Source organism: Pristiophorus japonicus, chromosome 12 (assembly GCF_044704955.1).
Source record: "Pristiophorus japonicus isolate sPriJap1 chromosome 12, sPriJap1.hap1, whole genome shotgun sequence".
Taxonomy (NCBI): Eukaryota; Metazoa; Chordata; class Chondrichthyes; family Pristiophoridae; genus Pristiophorus; species Pristiophorus japonicus.
In genome coordinates, this window is record NC_091988.1 from 64,320,399 (window position 1) to 64,343,233 (window position 22,835).

The window sequence follows — 22,835 nt, forward strand, 5'->3', positions numbered from 1 at the left end:
TTTATTTTGTTTCTGTTGACGCTGCGAAAGCTGGAAAAAAGTACAGTGATGTCACCTGGAGCATGATGTCCCTTTAATCGCCCTGCCAGTTCACACACTCCTATTTCCCGAACGCAAAATGTGGAAATAAATCAAATAAAGATCTAGTACATTGCGACAATGTTCCATTCCCACAGTGGTGCGTTCTGGGTGAGATTGCCAATTCCATGGCTTTTTTATGCCAAATTTGGGACAGTTGTGCGCTGTGGTCCACTGGGAACAGTGGGCTTCTAATAATAAGGAGACAAATGAGTCTTTCATGCCTTCTGGTCATCCCTTGTGGTGTGGGACTGGAGTCACATGGAGGCCAGACCAGGTAAGGTCGACAGACTCGCATCCCTGTGGGCCGTTTGTGAACCAGTTGTGTCTTTACGGCAATCCAACGGCATTCATGGCTATTTGATCTGTTGCCAGCTCACAAATTACCGGATTTGGTAAAAAAAAGATGAAGTGCAACCCACTGCATCAGCATGTTCTCCCCCCCCCCCCCCCACCCCGCTCCTGCCGTGCCCCCCCACCCAGTTCCGTTTCATTCTGTCTTAAATGACAACACCACCATCATTTACCGAGTGCAGTGAAACTCAAGAGGGCCATCACGTGTGTAAATCACATGGCACTAAGTACAAACTTGCCTGCCCATGCGTGTCAAGCTTTGGGCGAAGCAAGCTTGCTTGGTGTGCGCACATTAAAGAATGTAACCCCTGTAACCCCCCCCCCCCCCCCCCCGCCACGAGCTGAGGCTCATAGCTCCAGTATAACCGCAGGAGGAATAGAAAGACAGAGAATGGAAACAGAAGCAGCACTTTTAGTATATTGGGTCACCGATGGGCAATAGTACGCCTTTACCATTTGTGCTTATTGCTGCTTATTTTATGGACGTTGGGTGTTGGTTCAGATCAAACGGTATTGAGAAACCATAACTGGTCTGCTCATCTTAGACCTGAGAAACTCGTTGCTCTTGAGGTTAGCCAGTTTTCAGTACTGAGGCTCACAGCAACGACTAGCTATCTTGTAAAAATCTTACATCTGTCAACTTTTTCCACTGTAAATGACTATGTCCACACGTACGATGGAAACTGCCTGTGTAAACCTGTCTCACTGTAATTACACCCTTCTGCCATTAGAGGCAGTGTAGCACCACCGCTGGTGGGAGAGTGTAATTACAGTATGACCAGTTTACATAGGTTGTTACCATAATAAATCTGGACAGGGGAATTTATCATGTGAATAAAAAGAAAGACTTACATTTAAATAGCGTCTTTCACAACTACCGGACGTCTCAAAGCACTCTACAGACAATGAAATACTTTTGAAGTGTAGTCACTGTTGTAATGTGAATAACGCGGTAGCCAATTTGCACACAGCAAGCTCCCACAAACAGCAATGTGATAATGACCAGATAATCTGTTTTTGTTATGTTGATTGAGGGATAAATATTGGCCAGGACAACAGGGATAACTCCCCTGCTCTTCTTCGATATAGTGCCAAGGGATCTTTTACATCCACCTAAGAGAGCAGACTGGGCCTCGGTTTAACATCTCATCCGAAAGACGGCACCTCCGATAGTGCAGCTGGAGTGTCAGCCTAGATTTATGTGCTCATATCCCTGGAGTGGAACATGAACCCACAACCTTCTGACTCAGAGGCGAGGGTGCTACCCACTGAGCCACAGCTGACACCAATTTGCCTTGCCTGACTTCGGAAACCTGCGAACACGGAACTTGTGTTTTTCAGATGTAAAATTATGGACTATGTCCGTGCAGTTTTCCGATCTGCATTCCCAGCAGGCGAGGCACTTCGTCGTTAGCATGCGAGCAGGAAAATTTACCCTCGAGTGTTTACGCTATTTTTTTTACAAATCTGTAGCAAGTGTTTCTTGGATTTCAGTCGGCCGACTAAAAAGGATTTTTTTGCAAACTTTAAATAAAAAACACGTAGTTGAATTGTTGATGTTCATCAAGACAAGAGGTGTTGGGAAATGGAATATTTTTCATATTTGAGTGGCGAGTGGAGCAGGCGGGTACTTTGGGGCTTGCAGGAGTTGGATATCATACTGAATCTGGCAAGGGCCCACCCTTGGCACTGAGCTCCAGAGTTAGCGCTGCAAACATTTGCAACATTTCTTCAGGCGGGGCAGATCGAGCCTCATTATACTTGCAAATTCCATGCAGATATATGACAACGAGTCCCATCTCGCTGTTTGCAACAGGTATGGGCAATGGGTAAATCACTAAATGGAAGACCAGACTTCTTAAAGGTGAGCTGCACCTTTCATCGTTGGTTAAAAAGTGTGCGTTTTTTTTTTGCCTTATTATCTAGTATTAGCTTCTCTTTTATGTTGATGCCTTGGCATGATTTTTTTTATACAATCATGAAATCAAAGGGATATGGGGCAAAGGTGGGTGTATGGATTTCAGGTCACAGAACAGCCATCAGCCATGATCTCACTGATTTGCGGACAAGCTCAAGGAGCTAAATGGCCTACTCCTATTCCTACGTTTCTATAAAGCACAGAAGTAGTCCATTCAGCCCATCGTGCCTGTGCTGGTTCTTTGGTAGAGGTATCCAATCAGTCCCTAACCCCCCCCCCTCCAAGCCCTGCAAATTTTTTCCCTTCCAATTATTTATCCAATTCCCTTTTGAAAGTTATTATTGAATCTGCTTCCACCGCTATAATGGATTTGTTTCATGGATTCTGTGCTTAAGAATTCATAGCAACACATTTTTATTAAGAACTAGTTGGTTTACTAACAAAGGTTTAACAATCACACTACACATTACTGGTTCAACCACGAGGCTCACAACTGCATACCTCATCGTGGATGACCTAGACCCAACTGACTGGGGTTTTATTGAGTCTTGTGAACATCACATGACTGGCATACTCACAGGTGCATACATTACAACCACCCTTTTTTATAAGTCATTCAATTTCCTGTAACAGTCCTGCTTTTAGCTGCTAATTCATTCACAGCAACACAGTAACAACCGTGTACAGGATAGAAAACCCTTTGGGGTTCTCATGGCATTCCCAGATCAGGAGGAGGACATTCAGCCTACGGATGAACAAGAATGGCAGGTTCAAGCACAACTCAAACATTACCCACACACCCGTCCTTATCCCAGAACCCGTATGTGTGGCCTCAGACATTTGTAGCTGAGGATTTGCCTTCAGCTGCCAACGCCCTAAGCTTTGGAATTCCCTCCCAAAACCTCTCTCTCTCCTCCTTTAAGACGCTCCTTAAAACTTACCTCTTTGACCAAACTTTTGGTCACCTGTCCTAATATCTCCTTATGTGGCTCGGTGTCAAATTTTGTCTGATTACGCTCTTGTGAAGCACCTTGGGATGTTGTACTACATTAAAGGTGCTATCTAAACGCAGGTTATTGTTATTGGTAGTGCGAAGAGGCTGCTAGTCCAGGCTTAAAATGAGAGAAAAGGGACAAGTGTTAGAATATTGGCCACCTGACACATCCTGTTGCATTGCAAACTACCGTGTTTGATTGTCGTGAGATTGTGCACAAGAACAGAGTCAAGGCATGAACAGGATGGTACTGTGGCTGAGCTTGGGGGAGGTACTCCCGCAATACTCTAATATGCCAGGATGTTCAACGTGGCCTGCTCCGAGGGAGTCAGGAGACTGGGATTTGTGAGCCTTGACTCCCTTGGGATCTGCTGACAGCTGGGATGGTGATTGGCGTGCTACAATTGACTTCAATGTCCTTGGGGAATGAAGGGAAAAATCAGCCAGTGTTTCCCACTCCTGATTGACCTCCAGTGCCACATGTTGGAAGTCCGCATTGAGTGCGGACAGGGATGAGTTTGGCTCTGAGGCCCTCCCATTGTCGAATAGTTTGCCAGGCTTCACTTGTGAATAATGGCCACTTGGAGGGCAACCAGAGCCGGCGGGATCAACCCAGTGAGGGGTCCAGCCTTCAGGAGAGGAAGGAGAAAATGGGCAAGAAAAAATAAGACCATCCTTTCCTTTGGCGAATCAGGGAACAATTATACTGAGTGTCCCCCTCAGGAGATTAATGGGTGTGGTAGTGTCCATGATGGGTGTAATGTATGCACCTGTGAGTATGCTCACAGGTTTGTAGAGCTTTTGAGTGTTTCTGTTAAAGTTTTATTTGGAAATCGGTGGGTTCTAGTGCCCTTGCCAAAATGGCGCACTTGATTTAATGTTGTACTTAAAATAGTTGTAGAGTTGTTGAGTTGGGAGTGGCATGATGTTCACAAGTCTCAATAAAACTCTAGCCAGTTGAGTTTAGGGGATCCATGCTGAGGCATGCGGTTGTGAGCCTGGTGGATGAACTGGTAATGTGTAGTGTGATTGTTAAACCTTTGCTAATAAACCAACTAGTTCTTAATAGCAATGTGTTACTATGAATTCTTCAGCAACGAACCCCTGGAGCAAATACATTGCAATGGGGCAGATTGTTAATGGTGTGTGAGAGAATCAGGTTCAATGAGTTGAATGGCCTGTTCTTATTCCATATTTTATTATATTACAGTCACTGCTTGCTAATATATTGATAACATTGGCAATGCTGGCTCTAGTTCTGTGACTGAGTACATCAGAAGAAAACGAAATGCCTGAAATTTTATACATTTTAACTGATAAAAATAAGGACCCAGAAATGCAGGTTGTTAACGCTTCCCGTTGGGGTCCCCAAGGGGGGCTAACAGGGCGCAGACGACTTTTCGCCCGGGCACAGCGCCGCGAACAACTGCCGCTAAATTCCACAGGAGTTTAGCAACGGCAGTAACCCATAGTACCCCGCTCCACTGGCGATGACGGCGTCATCACCATGAGCAGTGCCCCGTTATCGCCCAAGAACAAAAATTGGGGAGCGCCGGGCAATGCCAGCGACCACTTCAGGGGACGTGAACCGGGCTGCAGGCCACTCGCGGAGCGATACTGAAAGGGGAGGTGGCGACCATTTATTTAAAACATTTTTCCGACCACCCCATGGACGCTTTCAATGCGGAGTCCGAGCCGCGATTGGTCAGCCCTGCATGAGTGCCAGGCTGTTGGCACGGCACCCCCACTCCCCGGTGGTCCACGGATTTGCAGCTTTGGCCCTTCCCTTTAATGAAGTGAGGAGCCCCTTCTATGCGGCAGCGCTGCACGGCCCAGAGCATAGCACTGCGCCCCGCTCCCGATCCATCTGCCCCAGAAAGGAAGTGGAATCCGTTATTTTGCGCTCCACTTCCTTTTGGGGGCGGTAACATGAAGTTTGCGAGTGGGGCAGGACTTCCGGGCCTGGCGCAAAATGTCCCGCCTCCCAGATGTTACCGCCCCCAAATGGGAGACAACGGAAGGTGTATAAAGAAACTACAGAATAACCCTCAGCAAGAGATCTGATTCGGGGGGGTTTCTCGTGGAGAGTAGGCAGCTGCTATGGCAACCCATTCCGCTCTGGGTGAGTCGTACTGAGCGGAACAACCATCTTCTGGAACATTGTGGTCCATTGTGCACCAAGACACTCCTTCCCCATGTTCCTTACAGTAACATGTCTTGAGAAGTAAACTGCTTTTTAAGCTGTAGGTTTAGATGTTAGCTGTGGCTCAGTGGGTTGCACTCTTGTCTGCAGGTATCAGAAGGTTGTAGGTTCAAATCTCATTCCAGAGACTTGAAGACAAAAATCCAGGCTGATACTCCAGTGCAGTGCTGAGGGAGTGCTGCACTGTTGGAGGTGAGGTCTTTGGGATGAGAAGTTAAATCAAGGCCCTCTCTGCTGCCTTGGGTGTATGTAAAAGATCCAATGGTACTATTTTGAATAAGAGCAGGGGAGGTGTCCTGGCCAATATTTATCCCTCTTCAGTCAACATCACTGAAACAGATTATCTTTTTTTTAGGATTACATAGGATACACGGCACAGAAACAGGCCATTCAGCCCAACCAGTCCATGCCGGCGTTTATGCTCCACTCGAGCCACCTCCCGTCTTTCCTCATCTAAACCTATCAGCATAACCCTCGATTCCCTTCTCCCTCATATGCTTGTCCAGCCTCCCCTTAAATGCATCTATACTATTCGCTTCAACCACTCCCTGTGGTAGCGAGTTCCACATTCTCACCACTTTCTGGGTAAAGAAGTTTCTTCTGAATTTCCTATTGGATTTATTAGTGGATTTATCTTATATTGATGCCCTCTAGTTTTGCTCTTTCCCACAAGTGAAAACATTCTCTCTGTATCCACTCTATCAAAACCTTTCATAAATTTAAAGACCTCTATTAGGTCACCCCTCAGTCTTTTTTCAAGAGAAAAGAGACCCAGCCTGTTCATCGTTTCCTGATAGATATGCCCTCGTATTTCTGGTCATTAACACATTGTTGTTTGTGGGAGCTTGCTGTGCACATATTGGCCGTCGCGTTTCCTACATTACAATAGTGACTACGCTTCACAATGAATTACTTCATTGGCTGTAAAGCGCTTTGGGATGTCCGGTGGTCGTGAAAGGCGCTATATAAATGCAAGTCTTTCTATTTCACTCATTCGGGAACACTTTGGTCTATGTTGCGTAAGGTGCCTCCATCTTTCCCTGTACTCCTTAAATCCCCACAGCTCGATCCCAGTTTTGTTCCTGGGACCAGATGAGATGGGCAAGGCTACATTTATTGCCCATACCTGTAATGTGTGCACCTGTGAGTATGCTCATGGGTTTGTAGAGCTATTGAGCGCAATTCTCCCCCATCTGGAGTGGCGGCTATCCTTCGGGAGCCACTGCTCAGGAATCCATATCGCCACGACCGCAGTTTTAGGTGGCAGGCGGATGAGAGGGCTGAGTCTGGCAAGGTGACCAGGGTCAGAGACTTGCTCGATGGCGGAGGAGCGAGCTGGATGGCGCCAGACGAGCTGGCACGGCGCCTATCCTGGGCCGACATCCGTTGTGCAGCCAATGCCATCGAGTCGCTAAAAACAGCTCTGGGCCCTGACTCCATTAGATGTGTCAAGGAGGCTCAAGCACGTGGGACGATCCCGTTCAAACTGACCCCCGTCCGGACGGAATTCCTCATCGGCGCCAAACCCCGAAACCTCCCTCGGGAGCCGGCGCCTCACAACTTGAGCCGCCTCGGGGAAATCCCCTCCATGCCTTTCAGTTCTGCGCGGAGGGGTTTCCTGTACGGGCTGCTCCTGCACACTCTCAATCTTGCCATCTTCGTCTGCCGTCCGGACACGCCATGGCGTACCATCTTGCCATCCGGAGGAGGCGGGGGTCCCCGATGGAGGGCACTCTACGCGGGAGTCCTCCCACTATTTATCGGGGACTTGGCCTGGAGGGTGGTGCATGGAGCAGTTCCATGTAACAAATTTTTAAGCAGGTTCACGGGCTCCCAGGCCGCCTGCAATTTCTGCGGTCTGGAAGAGTCCGTGTTCCATGTTTTTATTGAATGCACGAGGTTGCAGCCCCTGTTCCTTTATTTAAAGGGGCTGCTCCTCAATTTCTGGCTGCACTTCAGTCCCACACTCCTGATTTTTGGGCACCCTGTGCGGAGGGGAGCGGGTAGCTCTGAAGACCTCCTCATAGGACTGCTCCTGGGCACAGCCAAGGGGGCCATCAGCCGGTCCAGGCAATGGGCGGTCGAGTGGGTCATTCAGCCTGACTGCCTGCCTCTCTTCCGTGCGTACATCCGAGCCAGGGTGTCCCTAGAGATGGAGCATGCGGTGTCCACCAGTATGCTCGCGGCCTTCCGCGAGAGGTGGGCGCCGGAGGGACTGGAGTGCATCATTACCCCCGGCAACAAAATTTTAATTTGATTTTATATGTTTTAAAGTTTAATTTGTTTTATTGCCGGTTTTAGTGTCCCCCTCCCCTTTTATAGGGGGCACTTGTAAATAATGGTTTTCGAGCCTAAAAAAAACACAAAAGAAAAATACAAAAAACCCACAATAAAAACAACAAAAAAAAACAAAAAAGGACATTGAAAAATGTTTGGAGTATCCCCCAGATCTGGGACCACTTGATTTAATTGTTTAATTTTGTGTCCAATGAAAAAGAGTTGTAGAGCTGTTGAGCGCAATTCTCTCCATCTGGAGTGGCGGCTGTCCTTCAAGAGCCGCTGTTCAGGAATCCGTACCTCCACGACCGCAGTTTTAGGTGGCAGGCAGATGAGAGGGCTGTGTCTGGCGAGGTGACCAGGGTCAGGGACCTGCTCGATGGCGGAGGAGCGGGCTGGCATGGCACCTAAATTCGGCCGACGTCCGCCACGCGGCCGATGCCATCGAGTCGCTAAAAACAGCTCTGGGCCCTGACTCCGTTAGGTGTGTCAAGGAGGCTCAAGCACGTGGGGCGATCCCGTCCAAACTGACCCCAGTTTCTCGTTGCCAATGATACGTCCTTACTTAACAGTACAAATGCACATGAGGCCCATGCTTGAGAGAAGGTCACTCTGTGACCAGTAACTTTTATTCCAGCACTGAAGTGATGAAGGTGGGTGGAGCTTCCCCTTTTATACCTGAAAGACCAGGTTAGGAGTGTCTCCCACAAGTTCACCACCTAGTGATGAATGTTCTCACAGTGTACATTGTAGGTCAGTTGATACATGGGTTCAATGACAGTTAAATACATGACAGAATTGGTAATGTGTGGTGTGATTGTTAACCTTTTGCTCATAAACCAACTAGTTCTTAATAGCAATGTGTTGCTTTGAATTCTTAAGCATAGAACTCATGGAGCAAATACATTACATATACCAATGTTAACTCTCGCATGTACTTCTGTCCTTCAGGAACCTACTGGACCTCCTACTCCCAAGCGACCTCGAGGAAGACCGATAGGCAGCAAGAACAAGGAACCGCGAGCAGTGCAAAAGGTACCTGATGGGAAAGAGATGCTCTAATTTCTTCTCTTACTAGACACATCGTCATTTATGCTTAAACTGTATAAAACACTAGTTAGGGCACAGCTAGAGTACTGCATGCAGTTCTGGTCACCACATTACAGGAAAGATGTGATTGCACTAGAGAGGGTACAGAGGAGATTTACGAGGATGTTGCCTGGACTGGATAATTTTAGCTATGATGAAAGATTAGATAGGCTGGGGTTGTTTTCTTTGGAACAGAGGAGGCTGAGGGAAGACCTTTTTGAGGTGTATAAAATTTTGAGGGCCGAGATAGAGTGGATAGGAACGACCTATTTCCCTTAGCAGATGGGTCAACAACAACGAGGAATAGATTTAAAGTAATTGGTCGAAGGTTTAGAGGGGATTTGAGGGGAAATTTCTTCACCCAGAGTGTGATGGGTGTCCGGAACTCACTGCCTGAAAGGGTGGTGGAGGTAGAAACTCTCATCACATTTAAAGGGTACTTGGATGTGCTCTTGAAGTGCCGTAACCTGCAGGGCTACGGACCTAGAGCTGGAAAGTGGGATTAGGCTGGATAGCTCTTGGTTGGCCGGCGCGGACACAATGGGTCGAAATGGTCTCCTTCCGTGCTGTAAACTTCTACAATTCTCTGATTCTATGATTTCTTTTTCACCCAGTGAGGGTTGCGAACTCTGGTTGGATATATTCCTGGAGATTTCATCACCTGACCACCAGCCCCCAACAGCCCCACCCAGTCAAACAGCATTTTTTTCCATCTCCAATATTTATATAACTACAAGCGAAGGTGTTCAAGGAAAAATGATTAAAAGAAACATTTTACCTTAAGCCCCCCCCATGATGTTTCTCCTGGGGTTTAAGAACATAAAATAAAGGAGCAGGAGTAGCCATTTGGCCCCTCGAGCCTGCTCCTCCATTCAATACGATCATGGCTGAATTGATCTTGGCCTCAACTCCACTTCCCAGCCCGCTTCCCATAACCCTCGATCCCTTATCGCTCAAAAATCTGTCTATCTCCACCTTAAGTATATTCAATAACCCAGCCTCCACAGATCTCTGGGGCAGAGAATTTATAAGAACATAAGAACATAAGAATTAGGAACAGGAGTAGGCCATCTAGCCCCTGAGCCTACTCCACCATTCAACAAGATCATGACTGATCTGGCCATGGACTCAGCTCCACTTACCCGCCCGCTCCCCATAACCCTTAATTCCCTTATTGGTTAAAAATCTATCTATCTGTGATTTGAATACATTCAATGAGCTAGCCTCAACTGCTTCCTTGGGTAGAGAATTCCACAGATTCACAACCCTCTGGGAGAAGAAATTCCTTCTCAACTCGGTTTTAAATTGGCTCCCCCGTATTTTGAGGCTGTGCCCCCTAGTTCTAGTCTCCCCGACCAGTGGAAACAACCTCTCTGCCTCTATCTTGTCTATCCCTTTCATTATTTAAAATGTTTCTATAAGATCACCCCTCATCCTTCTGAACTCCAGTCTACTCAATCTATCATCATAAGGTAACCCCCTCATCTCCGGAGTCAGCCTAGTGAATCGTCTCTGCACCCCCTCCAAAGCTAGTATATCCTTCCTTAAGTAAGGTGACCAAAACTGCATGCAGTACTCTAGGTGCGGCCTCACCAATACCCTGTACAGTTGCAGCAGGACCTCCCTGCTTTTGTACTCCATCCCTCTCGCAATGAAGGCCAACATTCCATTCGCCTTCCTGATTACCTGCTGCACCTGCAAACTAACCTTTTGGGATTCATGCACAAGGACCCCCAGGTCCCTCTGCACCGTAGCATGTTGTAATTTCTCCCCATTCAAATAATATTCCCTTTTACTGTTTTTTTTTCCAAGGTGGATGACCTCACATTTTCCGACATTGTGTTCCATCTGCCAAACCTTAGCCCATTCGCTTAACCTATCTAAATCTCTTTGCAGCCTCACTGTGTCCTCTACACAACCCGCTTTCCCACTAATCTTTGTGTCATCTGCAAATTTTGTTACACTACACTCTGTCCCCTCTTCCAGGTCATTTCATAGATTTCATAGATTTACAACCCTCTGAGAGAAGAAATTCCTCCTCATCTCAGTTTTAAATGGGCGGCCCCTTACTCTGAAACTATGCCGCCTAATTTTAGTATCCCCTATGAGTGGAAATATCAATACTTGCAGCTGTGACCAGGAGATTAAGCGTTGTTTCATGGAGGCTCAGGACAGTCCTGGAGTGTTGGCAACCCCACACGACAGTGTCAGCATGAAGCACTGCTAGATCTCACTTAGCACAAATCAGGGGTAGTTTAAAGCTTCCTTCATATTTTAATGTCAGCCATGGCTCAGTGCATAGCACCCTTGCCTCTGAATCAAAAGATTGTGGGTTCAAGTCCCACTCCAGAGATTAAGCATGTAAATCTAGGCTGACACTCCAGTGCAGTGCTGATGGAGTGCTGCACTGTCGGAGGTGCCGTCTTTCTCAAATGAGACGTTAAACCAAGGCCCCGTCTGCTCTCTCAGGTGGATGTAAATGATCCCATGGCACTATTTCACAGTGGACAGAGGAGTTATCCCTGGTGTCCTGGCCAATATTTATCCCTCAATCAACATAACAAAAACAGATCATCTGGTCATTATCACATTGCTTTTTGTGGAGCTTACTGTGCACAAGTTGGCTGCCGCGTTTCCCACATTGCAACAGTGACTACACTCCAAAGTACTTAATTGGCTGTAAAGCGCTTGGAGACATCCAGTGGTCATGAAAAGTGCTATATAAATGCAAGTCTTTCTTTCTTAAATTCAAATTCAAATAGGAGGAGAATCTGCATATTGACTAATCTAGCAGTGTGCTCCCATCGTGCGAAACTCTGCACCGGGGTGGACTAACTCATTAAAAACTTACGCGTCTCTTTCCGATTGATCTCAAGCCCACCCATCCGCTTTCTCAATCCACAAACATATCTAATTGGCTCTTGAATTGATTTATATGATCCACTTCAAAGGCTCAGGTCTCGTAAAGTATGGCACCAACTCTATTACCCTTAGTGTGTGTGTGTGCGCAAGAAAAAAGTCGATCTGATTTCTCTTTGTCCTCTAAACTTTCCGATTTTTTTTTTAGAACTTGTATCCCCTGCTATTTGAACTTTCTGTCACTGTGAACAATTTTAGCCCAGATTAATTTTTGCCAATCCTCATCATAATCTTGGAAAAGTCAATTTGGTCATCTCAAAGCCTCCTCGTTTCCAAAGCAAACAAGTCCCAAATTCCTCAACCTTTCCTTGTGAGTTAGAACAGGGTTCAACGGTAAAATAATAACAGTGTTAAAGTATTCGTAATACAGGGGTTTTACTGCATGCTAAGTGCAGGAACTTAACCTTCATCATCGGAAGTCAGCTTCTGTTCATTCAAAGGCTTTGTTTTTGCAATAGAAGAATTAACTGGCTATTTGAATTTAAAAATGTAAATAAAATGGCAACATAAAGAAGTGCCCAAAATATAAATTGAATCATCCAGTAATTCAACTGAGCTGATTTACAATTAATAGTAGTTGAATGTTGGGCCTAGGGGCTAGAAATTCGGTTGAATATTTTTAAGGCATTAATGTCGGGCGGTCGCTAAATTTAGCATCGGAATATGGTTTGCGATGGCAGCCACAAAATTCAGTGGTTGCGCCCTGCCAGTGGGGCGGAGCGCTAAGGGAATTGTTCCACACTTCTCTTAGGCGCTAGGCTGGGTGCGCAACGGAAGATCCCGTGCTAAAGAGTCGGCTTCGTAGCGCCCTAAGAGAGGCCTCCCTGGAACAAAAATAACCGGAACAAAAAACACAAATAACCTTCCCTATACATTACTCACCCCAAATAAAGGTAAATCGCAAAAAAAAAACTATCAATCACACTTACCGCATGCAGTCATTCCTTCCCTTAGCGCCCCAGGACAGCTCTGCATGCCAGCTTTCTCCGGCGGGGCCACTACAGGGCGCTACGGGTGCAGCGCAAACCAAATATTGCATCCGTGTCGATACCGAGGCCGTTGAACTCTGTCATTGAACTACAGTACACAGACGACACTTGCGCCTGCGCACACTGGAAGGCCGAACTCCAAACCATTGTCAACACCTTTACCGAAGCGTACGAAAGCATGGGCCTTATGCTAAACATCAGTAAGACAAAGGTCCTCCACCAGCCTGACCCCGCCGCACAGCACTGTCCCCCGATTATCAAAATCCACGGTGAGGCCTTGGACAACGTGGACCATTTTCCATACCTCGGGAGCATACTGTCAGCAAGGGAAGACATTGACGGCGAAGTCCAACACCGCCTCCAGTGTGCCAGTGCAGCCTTCGATCGCCTGAGGAAGAGAGTGTTTGAAGACCAGGACCTCAAATCTGGCACCAAGCTCTTGGTCTACAGAGCAGTAGTGATACCCACCCTCCTATATGACTTAGAAACATTGTCTATATACAGCAGACACCTCAAAACGCTGGAGAAGTACCACCAACGCTGCCTCTGCAAGATCCTGCAAATCCATTGACAGGATAGATGCACCAACATCAGTGTTCTCGCTCAGGACAACATCCCCATCATTGAAGCATTGACCACGCTCAATCAGCTCCGTTAGACGGGCCACATCGTCCACATGCCCGACACGAGACTCCCAAAGCAAGCACTACGCAGAGCTTCGACACGGCAAGCGAGACCCAGGTGGGCAGACGAAACGCTTCAAGGACACCCTCAAAGCCTCCTTAACAAAGTGCTACATCCCCACCAACTCCTGGGAGTCCCTCGCCCACAACTGCCAAAGTGGAGGAATGTTATGTATATAATGACTCAAAAGACTTGTTGCTGTAAACTCACTCAGGTGTAAACCTGCTCCACTTTATTCGCGCCCAATGTGTACCAACACTTATATACTAGGGCCCACACACACGCGCGTACAGCCCGATGACCTCCGACAGTGGCGCCCCCTGGTGCCTAGTGACCCTAAGCATCAATACGTGACAAGGAAGAGCATCCGGGAGGCCGCTGAGCACCTCGAGTCCCATCGCCGAGAACAAGCAGAAACCAAACGTGGACAGTGGAAGGAGCGTGTGTCAACCCAGGCTCCCCGACCACCCTTTCCTTCAACCACTGTCTGCCCTACCTGTGACAGAGACTGTAGGTCCCGCATTGGACTCCTCAGTCACCTGAGAACTCACTTTGAGTGGAAGCAAGTCATCCTCGACTCCGAGGGACTACCTATGATGATGCACACCAGCGCGACACTCCCGGGATACTTGTCAATGCCACCGGTACCGGCACACTGAATTTGCCGAGCAGTGCGAATGCCAGCACTCACGACTGCAAACCCTTTAGCGCCCCTGTTCCGACCCACGTGAGGGGCGCTATCCAACCGAATTTCTCCCCCTACTAGTTTAAAGATCAGTGACCGTGGACTCATCAGGAGGAGCCATTGGGCAGGAGCGGATTGGGGGTAGGACTCCTCTATCACCTCTGCCACCTGGGTCGTAGTCCAGCCCAAACCAAGAAGGTGAAAGTCTCCTCCTATATGAGATGGGGTTTGAGTTCCTGACCACTTCCTAGAGGCCATGGGTCAGCAACACAGAAACTGACCTGAATCATCACGAATTGGCATTTGCAACCCCGTTCGGAAAGGTCACGTGAATGTGGAAGGTCAAAAGGTCACTGGTGCTGTATGTGGGCCGTTCTATGGAGGTGGGTGCTGTGGTACATTACTGGCACAGAGTAGAGGCTGCTTTTCTGACATCTAACTTATGCTGTACTTGATTTGGGAATGCTCGATATTGGAAAGTGTTCAGTTTCCCAGTGCTAATAAACCTCACCTTGAGATAGGAGGAGGAGGAGTAGGCCATTCAGCCCATCGAGCCTGTTCCGCTGTTTTCTCCTGAAGGTCCTGTCACCTTTTTTCCTGAATTTACTGACCCTTTTCTCCTGTTGAGAACACAGGAAAAGGAGTAAACCATTCAGCCTCTCGACAGTGTTCCACTATTCAAATCGATCATGGCTAATCCATACCTTAACTCCATCTGCCCATCTTGGTTCCATAATCCCTTAATACCCTTGCTTTACAAAAATCAATCAATCTCAGTTTTTACGTTTCAATTCATCCCCCAGCCTCAACAGCTTTTTGGTGTGAGAGAGTTCCAGATTTCCGCTAGTCTTTGTGAGAAGAAGTGATGAGCGCAACTAAGAGAGAGAGAGCAAGAAAAATAAGCTTCTTTGAAGCCAGCAACTGTGGGACATGGCCAGTCTCACACAGGGAGTCGTTACTTGAACATCTAATCACAGTTGTGTGTTTCATTCACTTGTGGTGTTATCGGAACAAATAATAATGCGGCATTTTTGATAGTGAGGCCAAGTCCTATTCTGCCTTTAGAGTGGTACGTGATGATTTCAATTGCATTCCTTGAGTGTGAAGTCTGGTACTTCAAACAGCATTTGAAAACTTCAAATGGAGTGATGTGGCCCATGTGTTTTTTCTCAATTCCTGCAAGACCTCCCTCAGGTTTTTTTTTCAAATCGAGCGATTACAAAGAGTTCAGCATACCAGACCTTCCACTGAAAGGGGTCTGATCCTTTGAGGGCTGGCACTGGGAAAAATGACCATGCAAGCTGCCGGATTGTTAAAAACCCATCCGGTTCACTAATGTCCTTCAGCAGATGGGAACCTGCCACCCCTACCTGGTCTGCCCTACACTCCCACACCATGTGCGTGAATCTTAATGTCCTCTGGAGTGGCCTTGCAAGCCACTCAGTTGCTGGTGACCAGTGGTCCTAATAGGCCCACCTGATCGTACAAAAGGATTGCCCATCAATACGTCCTTGCCCACCTTTGACCATATCCTTAGAGGAAATAATAAGGTGATGCTGTGGTTATGTTGCAAAGGTACAGTAGAGTCGTGGTTATGTTACAGACTAGAAATCCGGAGGTATGGTCATGTAGTGATTATGTTACTGGGCTAGTAAACCAGAGGTATGGTCATGTAGTGATTATGTTACTGGGCTAGTAAACCAGAGGTGTGGTCATGTAGTGATTATGTTACTGACTAGTAATCCAGAGGTATGGTAGTGTAGTGATTATGTTACTGACTAGTAATCCAGAGGTATGGTCATGTAGTGGTTATGTTTCTGGGCTAGTAATCCAGAGGTATGGTAGTGTAGTGATTATGTTACTGGGCTAGTAATCCAGAGGTATGATAGTGTAGTGGTTATGTTACTGACTAGTAATCCAGAGGTGTGGTCATGTAGTGGTTATGTTACTGGGAAAATGGAAAATGGTCCATGTTGTCCATGGATTTTGATGACCGGAGGGTAGTGTTGTGTGGCGGAGTCAGGTTGGTGAAGGACCTTTGTCTTACGGATGTTTAGTGTAAAGCCCATGCTTTCATACGCCTCGGTGAAGATGTTAATGATGGCTTGGAAGTCAGCCTCTGAATGTGCGCAGACGCAAGCGTCATCCGCATACTGTAGTTCGATGACAGAGTGGAGGAAGAGCATCCAGGAGGGCGCTGAGCACCTCGAGTCTCGTCGCCGAGAGTATGCAGAAACCAAGCGCAGACAGCGGAAGGAGTGTGTGGCAAACCTTTCCTTCAATCACTGTCTGTCCCACCTGTGACAGAGACTGTAATTCCTGTATTGGACTGTACAGCCACCTGAGAACTCACTTTTAGAGTGGAAGCAAGTCTTTCTTGATTTCGAGGGACTGCCTATGATGATGATGATGATGTTACTAGGCTCGTAATCCAGAGCTATGGTAGAGTCGTGGTTACATTACTGAACTAGTAATCCAGGGGATGCGAGTTTGGAAGTTTGGTAGTGTGAAAATTTGATTTCAGTTTAAGAAGATCAGGGGGAAAAGAAAGCTGATATCAATAAAAGTGACCATGAAGCTGTCGGATTGTCGTAAAAACCCAACTGGTTCATTGACGTCCTTCAGGGAACATAAGAATATAAGAAATAGAATATAAGGAATAGGCTACATGGCCCCTCCAGCTTGCTCCGCCATTCAATAAGATCATGGCTGATCTGATCATGGACTCAGCTCCACTTCCCTGCCCGCTCCCCATAACCTCTTATCCCCTTATCGATTAAGAAACTGTCTATTTCTGTCTTAAATTTATTCAATGTCCAGCTTCCACAGCTCTCTGAGGCAGCGAATTCCACAGATTTACAACCCTCTGAGAGAAGAAATTTCTCCTCATCTCAGTTTTAAATGGGAGGCCCCTTATTCTAAGATCATGCCCTCTAGTTCTAGTCTGCCCCATCAGTGGAAACATCCTCTCTGCATCCACCTTGTCAAGCTCCCTCATAATCTTATACGTTTCGATAAGATCACCTCTCATTCTTCTGAATTCCAATGAGTAGAGGCCCAACCTACTCAACTTTTCCTCATAAGTCAACCCCCTCATCTCTGGAATCAACCTTCTCTGAACAGCCTCCAAAGCAAGTATATCCTTTCGTAAATATGGAAACCAAAACTGTACGCAGTATTCCAGGTGTGGCCTCACCAATACCCTGTACAACTGTAGCAAGACTTCCCTGCTTTTATACTCCATCCCCTTTGCAATAAAGGCCAAGATACCACTGGCCTTCCTGATCACTTGCTGTACTTGCATACTAACCTTTTGTGTTTCATGCACAAGTACCCCCAGGTCCCGCTGTACTGCAGCACTTTGCAATCTTTCTCCATTTAAATAATAACTTGCTCTTTGATTTTTTTTCTGCCAAAGTGCATGACCTCACACGTTCCAACATTATACTCCATCTGCCAAATTTTTGCCCACTCACTTTGCCTCTCTATGTACTTTTGCAGGAAACCTGCCGTCCTTACCCGGTCTGGCCTATATGTGACTCCAGACCCAGTTGACTCTGAACTGCCCTCTGAAGCGGCCTAGTAAGCCACTCAGTTGAGAGAGTTGGACAATAAGTGCCAACTGGAAAAAAAAAGTTTAAAAAATCACAGAAGGCTGCTGCTGCTGGGCTGTGTGTTATTGGGGGACACCTCAGCAGCAGGACCAGCTCTGTCCCAGCAGTTTTCTTACCACCTTCTCAGACATGCCGTTGATGTTTATCCCTTTGCAGGAGTTAGAAATCTCTCTCTCCTCGATTTTAATGCAGTTCTTTAAGAACGAGGAATTTGTGATGCCCTCCCTCCTCTTCCGAAGGCTCTGAGCGGGTACAGGGCCTCATAAGTGGCTACATCCTTCTGGTAGCTCACCTGAGCCTGCAAGCTAGTCGACTGTGAGGAGCATCATAGCTGAGGCCATTCTTGTCCTCGCCCAAGCACGTACATTTATCAAGAGACACTGGATGTTGTTGAGGAACGGGAGTGCGAGACTATGTCTTAGCGAGGGAATGCAGAAGTGTTTGTGCGGCTAGTTCAGAACTGAGGTAGACCACGTTATACAGTGGTCTTCCCTTAAGGCAGCTGATATAGGCATTTTGCTACCTTTTATCCCTATCTCTGTACTCTCCTCCAGCCCCACAACCCCACGAGATGTCTGCGCTCCTCAAATTCTGGCCCCTTGAACATCCCTGGTTATAATCGCTTAACCATTGGTGGCCGTGCTTTCAGCTGCCTGGGCACCAAGCTCTGGAACTCCCTGCCTAAACCTCTCTACCTCTCTACCTCTCTTTCCTCCTTTAAGACGCTCCTTAAAACCTACCTCTTTGACCAAGCTTTTGGTCATCTGCCGTCATTTCTTCTTATGTGACTCGGTGTCAAATGTATTTGTTTTGTCTTATAACACTGCTGTGAAGCACCTTGGAACGTTTTACTAAGTTAAAGGTGCTATATAAATACAAGTTGTTGTTTTACCCATGCCGTGCTAATATTTGATGACCCAAATGTTTTTTTTTTTCGTTTCATCCCCCCTTTCCTCCCCTCCTCTCCTGAAAGTCTGACTCTTGCACTTGGTACTATGGTTCACAGTAACCCTCAGCCCAGGGTTTGTTGGATCACTCTTTATAGCACAAGTTGCTGGCTAGAGGACATACGCTGGTTCTCTCAACTCCTTTGTCCAGGGAGCCACGAGGCCAAACGTAGCCCCCATCCCACTGCCCGCTGCTTGGGTCGGCGAAGTCAGACTGCAGTGAAAAATATATCTGCAGATCTTCCTGCAAAGGTTGGCTGTAATGTGTGCGTCTGTGAGTATGCCCACAGGTTTGTGGAGCTGTTGAGTTGTGAGTGGCTCAGCCAGTCACGTGATGTTCACAAGACTCAATAAAACCCCAGCCAGTTGGGTTCAGGGGATCCACGATGAGTCAGGTGGTGGTGAACCTAGTGGATGAACTGGTAATGTGTAGTGTGATTGTTAAACCTTTGTTAATAAACCAACTAGTTCTTTTTAGCAATGTGTTGCTATGAATTCTTAAGCAAAGAATCCATGAAGCAAATATATGACAATGGCGATAAAGAATAATTTTTTACATTTTGCCAATGAAACAAAATGGCACCAGTCACTATTTGCAAGCTCACAGGACTCAGTGACATAAATGAATATCCATAATGTTCCTGAATGATTGAACCCATTGTTAATTTAGTCGTACTAACTCTCCATTGTCTGTGTCTGCTATAACAGAAAGCAGAGCCACCGAGAGTGAAGCGGCCTAGAGGAAGACCGAGAAAATGGGTGAGTAACAGAAGAACATGCAATGTTTTTTCTACAAATTGGCTGCCCTGTTGTCATGGTGCTTTTATACCAATGCTGGGGCACTGAGGCATTGAAGACCTACAATATCCATCAGTCACGCTCCTCGTTTTCATTTGCCAGTGTGCTGCCATAGAATCTTACAGTGCAGAGGGAAGCCATTCGGCCCATCGTGCCTGCGCCGGCAATGGTTTTCTTCTGCCTCTGCAGGCTGCTTTCGTTACCGTAGTCCTTGATGCCGTCACAGGCATGGAGTGCACCTGCTTTAGGTTGTTGGATGTGAGCGGGGGAAGGTGGGTGGAGCACTTCGCTCCTGAACCAACAGCGTGTTAATATGAAAGGGTCCTTATAGGGGCCTTGCAATAATTTGACTCGTGTGTTGTTGTAAAGTATCTGTCATCAGAGGGAGATCACAGTCACGTACACTTAGAGGTTTCACCAGCCATTAGACAACATCAGAAAGAGCTTTTACATTTCCTGTTGAAATGGTGGGTGTAATGAATGCACCTGTGAGTACGCTCACAGATTTGTAGAGCTGTTGAGTTGGGAGTGGCTTAGTCAGTCATGTGATATTCAATAAAACACCAGCCAATTGGGTTTGGGGAATCCACAATGAGGCATGTGGTTGTGAGCCTGGTGGATGAACTGGTAATGTGTAGTGTGCTTGTTAAACCTTTGTAAGAAACCAACAATTCTTAATAGCAATGTGTTGCTGTGAATTCGTAAACTAAGAACCCATGAAGCAAATGCATTACACTGGGTATTGTGTTCTCTCCCCCTTTGGCACTGCAAGGATCTTCTGGTTGATGCAGAAACCCATTGCCAATGAGTGCAATTGCAGGGGACCTGCTCCCTGCCCTTACTTTTCAGGAACAGGCGGCCTTAACCTGATTTGTCGCCGGAATTATGGAGTCTGGGCCTCACTTGTCTTGCGGTGATTGAGGTCACATAAGCAGATGCCTGTTTAATCCAACTGGAACTCTTTGTTCAGATGGCCAGGTATGTTGACTGCTGAGTACAAGTGTTGAGTTAATCAGGACAATGTTGGGTTAATCGGGACAGTGTTGGGTTAATCGGGACAGTGTTGGGTTAATCCAGACTGTATTTGGTTAACCAGGACAGTATTCGGTTAATCGGAACTGTGTTGGTTATTTGGGTCTGTGTTGGTTAATCGGGACTGTGTTTAGTTAATCGGGACTGTGTTGTGTTGATCGTGACAGTATTGGTTAATTGGGACCGTGTTTGGTTTATCGGGACTGCGATTGGTTAATCGGGACTGTGTTTGGTTAATTGGGACTAGGTTGGGTTAATTGGAATTGGGTTGGGTTAATCGGGACTGTGTTGCGTTAATCGGGACTGTATTGGTTAATTGAAACTGTGTTAGGTTAATCAGGACTGTGTTGGGTTAATCGGGACTGTGTTGGGTTAACCGGGACAATGTTAGTTAATCAGGATAATGTTGGGTTAATCGGGACTGTGTTGGGTTAATCGGGACTGTTTTACGTTAATCGGGACTGTGTTGGTTAATCGGAACTGTGTTGGTTAATCGGGACAGTATTGTGTTGATCATGACAACGTTGGTTAATCGGGACTGTGTTGGATTAATCGGGACTGTGTTGGGTTAATCGGGAATGTGTTGGTTAATCGGGACTGTGTTTGGTTAATCAGGACAGTGTTGTGTTGATCGTGACAACGTTGGTTAATCGGGACAATGTTGGGTTAATCGGAACTGTGTTGGGTTAATCGGGACTGTGTTGGGTTAATCGGGACTGTTTTATGTTAATCGGGACTGTGTTGGTTAATCGGAACTGTGTTGCTTAATCGGGACTGTGTTTGGTTAATCGGTACTGTGTTTGGTTAATCTGGACAGTGTTGGTTATTCGGGACAGTGTTGTGTTGATCGTGACAACGTTGGTTAATCGGGACTGTGTTGGGTTAATCGAGACTGTGTTGGGTTAATCTGGACTGTTTTACGTTAATCGGGACTGTGTTGGTTAATCGGAACTGTGTTGGTTAATCGAGTGTGTTTGGTTAATCGGGACTGTGTTTGGTTAATCGGGACTGTGTTGGTTATTCGGGGCAGTGTTGTGTTGATCGTGACAACGTTGGTTAATCGGGACAATGTTGGGTTAATCGGGACTGTGTTGCGTTAATCGGGACTGTGTTGCGTTAATCGGGAATGTGTTGGGATAATCGGGACTGTGTTGGCTTAATCGGTACAGCATTATCAGGAAAGCTTGGAAAACATTGGTCATTGGCCTTGAACAGAGATGATAGGGGACTTCATAAAGGTCTATAAGATCGTAAAAAGTGCAGTGAAAATTAAATCCAGATCACTACTTCAAATTGAACCCTTGCTGTGGGACAAGGTAGGATAGGGGTTTAAACTAGCATGAGGGAAATTTAGGATCAGTGTCTGGAAGTTTACCATAGAAATTTACAGAAGAAGATTTTCGGCCCATCGTGTCCATGCCGGAAGTTCATCTAGGAATGATCGGCACGTTGAATGGACCTTTAGGTTGAGCAGTGGAGGCCAAACGCTGGGTTCATTTATGAAGGTCAAGGTCCATCTAGTTTGCCGTCTACCATCCGCATGATCCAATGAGATGGGTGCAATGGTGGGGGGAGGCGTCTGTCGGCTCTTTCAGGATGTGATGTGACTGTGTGGGCCCGTTGCCTCACTATTATAAAATTTAATGCAAGAAAGAAAGACTTGCATTTTTATTGCGCCATTCATGACCACCGGATTTCCCGAAGGGCTTTACAGCCAATGAAGTACTTTTTGAAGTGCAGTCACTGTTGTAATATCAAATTGTGCACAGCAAACTCCCACAAACAGCAATGTGATAATGATCTGATAATCTGTTTTTTTATTATGTTGATTGAGGGATAAATATTGGCTAGGACACCGGGGATAATTTCCCCTGCTCTTCTTCAAAATAGTGCTGTGGGATCTTTTATGTTCACCTGAGAGAGCAGACAGGGCCTCGGTTTAACATCTCATCCTAAAGACAGCACCTCCGACAGTGCAGCACTCCCTCAACACTGCACTGGAGTGTCAGCCTAGATTTTTTTTTGTGCTGTACGTCCCTGGAGTGGGATTTGAACCCACAACCTTCTGACTCAGTGGTGAGAGTGCTCCCACTGAACCACGGCTGACACTGAGGCGAAGAATGAGGTGGAACTGCGGACCAGGACAGCGTTGATGCTTCGCTGCTTGTCACAGATATTTCTGGTTAATGACTGGATTTATCCATGGACAGTCCTGCAGTCACACCTGTGTAATTGTTAAACCTTCAGCGTAGGC

The 22,835-nt window shown here is 46.7% G+C and overlaps 1 protein-coding gene across 1 annotated transcript in view; it reads left to right on the forward strand.

The window, feature by feature from the left end:
- Positions 1-22,835, forward strand: part of LOC139276928 (high mobility group protein HMGI-C-like) — a 28,739-nt gene that overhangs the window by 1,271 nt on the left and 4,633 nt on the right. The window contains exons 2-3 of the mRNA XM_070894927.1: positions 8,776-8,859; positions 19,460-19,510. Coding sequence (XP_070751028.1) covers positions 8,776-8,859; positions 19,460-19,510 — 135 coding nt within the window. The remainder of the gene's footprint in view (positions 1-8,775; positions 8,860-19,459; positions 19,511-22,835) is intronic.